This window comes from Crocuta crocuta, unplaced genomic scaffold, assembly GCF_008692635.1.
Source record: "Crocuta crocuta isolate KB4526 unplaced genomic scaffold, BGI_CrCroc_1.0 scaffold288, whole genome shotgun sequence".
In the NCBI taxonomy this organism is placed as follows: domain Eukaryota; kingdom Metazoa; phylum Chordata; class Mammalia; order Carnivora; family Hyaenidae; genus Crocuta; species Crocuta crocuta.
Genome location: NW_027532607.1, coordinates 5,422,151 through 5,428,232, shown reverse-complemented (window position 1 = coordinate 5,428,232; position 6,082 = coordinate 5,422,151). Strand labels below are relative to the sequence as shown.

Here is a 6,082-nt window from a genome sequence, read left to right as displayed (position 1 = left end):
GTCCGGCTTTGGCTCAGGTCATGATCTCACGGTTCATGGGTTCGAGCCCCACGTCAGGCTCTATGCTGGACCCTGCTTCGGATTCTATATCTCCCTCTCTCTCTGACCCTCCCCTGCTCACGCTGTCTCTCTCTCTCCCTCAGAAAAAAAGGAAAAAAAAGGAAGGGCTGAGGGAGGGGGCGACCCAGCACAGGGAACAGCACATGCAAAAACTCTCTGAGCAGCAGAGCATGGTAGGGGAAGTAAAAGGTCAGTGTGGATGAAGACAAGGAATTTATGTTTTCAGAATTAGGCATGGTCCATGTGCAGGACCCTCTTCCTAGGACACAGAATACATCAGAGGCTCACTCTCATATCAGATGTTTAGAAAATCTGGCTGATAGAGTGGAATAATGACGCAAAGGAAGGTGTGGATCACTCTTGAATCATCTACACCGTTTGGGGAGTTTCTGTACAACCAGATTAAGTTCCTGTACAACCAAATTATTTATTAAAGGTTAAAAAAAAGGAACACTTTTCTTTTGAAATATTTTTAAAGGTTTATTTATTTTTGAGAGAGAAAGGGGGAGTGAGCAGGGGAGGAGCAGAGAGGGGGACAAAGGATCCAAAGCAGACTCAGCACTTACACCAGAGAGCCAATGTGAGGCTCAGACTCACGAACCGTGCGATCATGACCTGAGCCGAAGTTGGACGCTTAACTGACTGAGCCACCCAGGCGCCCTGGAAGAACAGTTTTCTTTACCAAAATCAGTAACAAGGGGGGAAAAAAAGAGAATCTTACTAATTATTCAAATAGACTGGAATATTTTCTTTGGGGTTATTGCCAATTTCCTTCTTTCAACCAGCGCAGTTATGATCCCAGCATATTTCGGGGTTGGGAGAAAGTAGAACAGGATCCTTTTCCCAAAGCCCCACAGTTCAAGCCTCCCTACATGAACCATCGCCCCAGGTGAGAGTCCACACAGAATTTCCAAGTATTGTGTAAGGTCATAGATTTAATAAAGGAAAATTTAAAACTTTTGAAAATGTTTATTTTTGAGAGAGAGGGAGAGAGAGACAGAGCATGAGCAGGGGAGGTACAGAGAGAGAGGGAGACACAGAATCTGAAGCAGGCTCCAGGCTCTGAGCTGGATGGCGGAGCTTGAACGCATGAGCCATGAGATCATGACCTGAGCCAAAGTCGGACTTTTATTTTATTTATTTATTTTTTAAAAGACTAAATCCACATTATATTTTTTAAGAACTTTTTTTTAATGTTTTTTATTTGTTTTTGAGAGAGAGAGAAAGAGAGAGAGAGAGAGAGAGAGCGAGAGAGCGAGCATGAGTAGGGGAAGGTCGGAGAGAGAGGCAGGCACAGAATCTGAAGCAGGGTCCAGGCTCTGAGCTGTCAGCACAGAGCCTGACGCGGGGCTCAAACTCACGAACCGTGAGATCATGACCTGAGCCGAAGTCGGACTTTTAACTGACTGAGCCACCCAGGTGCCCCAATAAAGGAAACTTTAAAGATGCTCTGGGGCCGAGGCTCTGCTCTAGCTGAAAGCCCGCAGTCAAGCAGCCTAACAGCCCATTTGTCTGCCAGGGGCAGAGGTCTTGGTCTCATGCCAGGGGCAAGGGAAGGGATGTGGGAGCCCAGATGAAGCAGTAGGAATGGGGAGGGGTGGGATTTCCAAATGAGGCGCTAATAATAATACAGGCAGTGAGGAGGGAGCTCAAGTAGCCCCGGGACCTTGTGGGAGCCTCACTCCACACGCACAGCAACCCCACAGCAACCCCGGAAGGCGGAAGGCAAGCCCATTTATCATCCCTGATGAACAGGTGAGGGGACTGTGGCTCCCCAGTGCGACAGCCCGAAGGGGACGCAGCCGCATCTGAGAAACAAGGCCAGAGCATGAGGGAGCACCAGGGAATGAGCACTGAGTGGGTGAATCCGACTGGAGGGTGGAGTTCAGAGAGGGCAGGATCCAGGAGCCTGTGAGCAGGCCCAGCTCGGTCTGGAGGCACTGGATTCACGCACATCCTGTCCGGTAGGCGGGTCTGGGGGTGGGCGGCTGCTGAAAGGGGGAGCGGAGGGTTTCTGAAGAGCTGGGTTTTGAGTGCTTTGGGGACAGGGAAGACAAGGCAGACCTCTTTCTCCTTTGAGTCATAGATCCCTTTAAGAGTCTCATAAAACTAACGGCCCTTTTCTCAAAGGCACAGCTGATTCCACAATGTCAAAGGCCCAGGCGGCCACCCCCGGCCTGGAAAAGAGCACCGGGGGGTTGGGGTTAACATGCGAGAGGCAGAGACAGAGGAACCTCCTAGGAGAGCTGCACACATGAGTGACCGCCTCGCCCGCTTTGCCTTCTCACAGGCGCCACGGCCCCTAGACGGGCCTGGCACAGGGGCTCGAGCCTGGGTCGGTCTGAGCCCTGGGCCTGTGCTTATGGGATGAATCAAAAGGTCTGAAGATTAAAAGCCAGAACCTCCTACCCACACCACACACAGCAGGTTGTGTCTCGTTGTCTTTTGGGATTGGAAAGAACCCCCCAGTTGGGTTTGGGATACTGTCTGCTGCGAGCCCCCATTCCAGCCCCGAAGGGAGGGTGCGTCAGGCCACATCACTAGGACCAAGAGCGAGGGCCCCTGCGGCCCGGAGATTCCCTGGCACCCTGGCCAGTTCAAGCCGGCCGCTAACCCCATGCGGCCAGGACCCGGAAAGCCAACCAGATCTGCTGCAGACCCCACGTCAGGAAGGTTCTGTATAGAAGTCAAGTCCAGCAGACCCTTTTTTCCTAAAATGGGTCCGTTACAGGACTCGGGTATGGTAGACCGGCTCTTCCGGCTCAGAAACACAGCCCGGCCTCCGGGTGCCGGGAGGCAGCCCGAGTTTGTGGCGGAACAACTGCAGGCTGCCTCCCGCAGCCGCAGGGAACCAGGCAGCTTTCTTGCGGAATCCCCTCTTCCTCACCAGCTCTCCAGCCCGGCCGCCTGCTGCACGGATCGTCTGGGCTCGCACAGCCGGGGAGCAGCTGGCGGGTTAGCACCGAGCTCAAGGGGCCTCAGTTCCGCTAGACATTCCAGATCCACGCACCCTTTCCTGGAAATGCAAGCGTTCCTGGGAGAAGGCCACCTCCGCGAAAGCGGCAGCGTTGGACATGGAGTTGTCTCCGGGCTGCTCTGTGACAAGGAAATCCTCGGCCCGTAACCAGGTGATTTTGAAGGAACAGTTTTTCAAAACCCCCAGGTCGGGTGAGAAGAGGTCAAGGACAGTCAGAGCTGGGCTCAAGCAAGGTGAGAAATCCAGGGCAGCTGTTTGCACGCAAACAGGCCAAAGGGTGCCTCTGCCCTGCTCCCGCCCCCGCAGATTCAAGGAGGAGGCCAACGTTTTGAAAAATATAAAATTTTAATAAAGGCTACATCTCTTAATTACAATAATTATTGTACCAAGTAAATTTCCTTAAATGAACTCTTTATAATGTATAATTTACAGTATAAGTAGAACAAAATGCCATGGCAAAAGTCATTGAGTACAAGACTTGTAATAAAAAGGCATAAAATATATTTATACATAAACCCCTTTCAAAAAACAAGGGAAAGCTCGAGCCCTCAATATAGGGCGACACACGGAGCAGGGCCCCGTGCTGGTACAGGTACTGTACTGATTTAAAGTCAAGCACTAGAGATAGTGGATTAATACTCTCTTGTCGTACAATATATACAGACATATAGTACAAGTAACAATGGCAAACAGAATGTACAGATTAACTTAACACAAAAACCCGAACGTCAAAATGAAGGTGTCTGGAGGAAAAGGGTGCTGCTAGGTCTTCCCACAACTGTCTGCTTCTTTGCAGGCCAAGGGGGGGTTGGGGTGGTTTCCAGAATGGCGGTGGTCCAAAGACTAATGAAAACAGAACAAAACAAAAACACACAGAAACAAAAAACTCCAAGGAATTGTTATCTCGATAAAAGCACAAGCTGAACTCTAAGGTTCTAGCAAGCCTCAGCCATTGGGCGCTGGGCCTTGGTGGGGTTAGAAAAGTTACTGAATAAATCNTATCCAACACGATGACCCTAGATGGCGGTGATGTTGCATTATAAATCAAGACCTTTATGACAAAATAGAGCAGCATAGAAAGAAAAAAAAAATGCACCAATTTCTGTGTGTGTCGATGGCAGGGCACCATCTGCCAAAGTCTATCTTCACTTGGAGAAGTGCAGGGCAAAGCACGAGAATTCCTCTTTTAACGAAGAAATCATTCATGCACTCCTCGCTCAACTCCTAAGCTTGGATAGGACAATTAAAACGTCCACTTTCCCCCTTCTGTGTTTAAAGCAGCATATCCATAAACCGGGGACAGGGGGGAGTCAACTGTTCAATAAATAGCAGTAAGGGTTGCTGTTCAGGTAAGCTATACACAGTTTCTCTTAGTTTATGGATTTCAGATCCCTAGGCAATCATATATTATGTATGGCAGTCTCTCAAATACAGTCAGTATCTTCAATAGCCAAGAGTGGTCATGTTTTTAATAAATAGTTCAGACTTTTCTTATCTCAGTACCCAGCTCGTGAATAATGAAAACCACCCTCCCCTCCCCCCACCCGCCCCAAGTGGCCAGTGGCCAATTCTTCCCTAGACTTCCGTCTTCTTCATTGGTTTGGTTTTTCCTTCAGAACGTCCCGCCGTGGTCCGTCGCGGGTGTCGGCCCCCACGGTCCGCCAGAGCCTGACCCCCGGGCTCAATCAATCCGCTCCACTTTCCCCAGAATCCTGCCTTCATACATGGGGAGCACCGCCTCGTCATCCCAGATCTCCTCAAACACGGCGCCGCAGGCAAACTCGTCGCTTGCTTTTTTGAAGTAAAACCTTAAAAGGAAAACCCAAAACGTGCCTCAGTAAGGCTGCATTTTGTTCGGTTTAAAAGAAGGGTTAGGTCGACCCCAAGATGACGGAGGGGTCACGAGGGTCCTGCTGCAGCTGGCGTGCATGGACACCTCGGCCCGCATCTGACCGACGGCGGCCACCAGGGCGTCACCCGAGGGCACCCTAGGAGGGGCAGGCCGGGTGGCCTCCCACCTGCGGACAGAGGCCGCGGTCCTTGGCATAGCGCGCACACTGGGGACAGTGCACGATGGGGGACAGAGCTGTCTGCTGCCATCTCCCCTTTTATTTAGGAAAGAGGGGAGANGCCCCAGCCTGTAGAAGCCCGTGGGAGGCTGCCCCCAGCCTCCGGTGCCCACAGGCCCGCTCTCCTGACCCAACCCCAGCCACAGCCACAGGACGGGCTGCTTTCCTCAGTGGCCCCTGCGGGAGGCTGGCCAGCCCCACCTCGCTTCCCAGGCCTGCAGACTGGCCCCGCTCCCCTCTTCTCCCCATTTCCCTCCCAGCCCTCCAGGGTCAAACACTAAAGACCCTTCTATTATGCCCGTTGATTAAAGGTTCCTTTTATCCCACCCCAGACTTCTTTCTTCTAAGGCTGTTTAATTGTGNGAAAGTTGGGTTCTCTCGGCACCTCTGGGCAAACAGGCAGTGACCTCTCACAGAACGACAGCCTCTTCCAGAGAGAGGACAGGCCGCGGTGCCTTGGCCCCGGCCCCAGGACTTCAAACGCACTGCGCTGCCCTCATTTTCTCCAGAAACGGACTTTCCCACTGCAACATGCCTTCTGTGGCAAACTGCTTTCTTCTCACATCTGGCACCAATAGCGTCTGGCACGTCTGGAGAGACTGTTCTCCTTTTGAACCCTGCCATGTTGAGATTACTCAACGTGGCCCAGGTCCCCCACTCCGCGGCCCCATCCCCGCTGGGCTTTTTTACTGGGGGGGGGGGGCGGGGAGCTGAGAGGGAGCCCCACCCCTGCTGGGCGGGCCCGGCGCGACACCCTGCGCCCCCACGAGCCAGGAGAGCAAGTTCAGAGAGATAAGGCGGCTGGGAAGGGCCTGGCCACAGCCTGATCCAATCAGTAAAGAATTCGAGAGTCAACCATTTGTGCAAGTTCTTTGTGCATTAAAGGGGAGGCCGGGGCTTCAAAGCCGGGCTTATTAAGTGTGCCTTAGGAAAAAAAAAAAAATCAGAGCCAGATGTGGCTGGAGGGGCTGCGCGC

The 6,082-nt window shown here is 52.2% G+C and overlaps 1 protein-coding gene across 1 annotated transcript in view; it reads right to left on the bottom strand.

Annotated features, from left to right (window-relative positions):
* Positions 1-4,039: 4,039 nt before the first annotated feature.
* Positions 4,040-6,082, bottom strand: part of AXIN2 (axin 2) — a 27,553-nt gene continuing 25,510 nt past the window's right edge. Inside the window, 1 exon segment of the mRNA XM_077780364.1 lies at positions 4,040-4,845. Coding sequence (XP_077636490.1) covers positions 4,719-4,845 — 127 coding nt within the window. The 3' untranslated portion in view covers positions 4,040-4,718.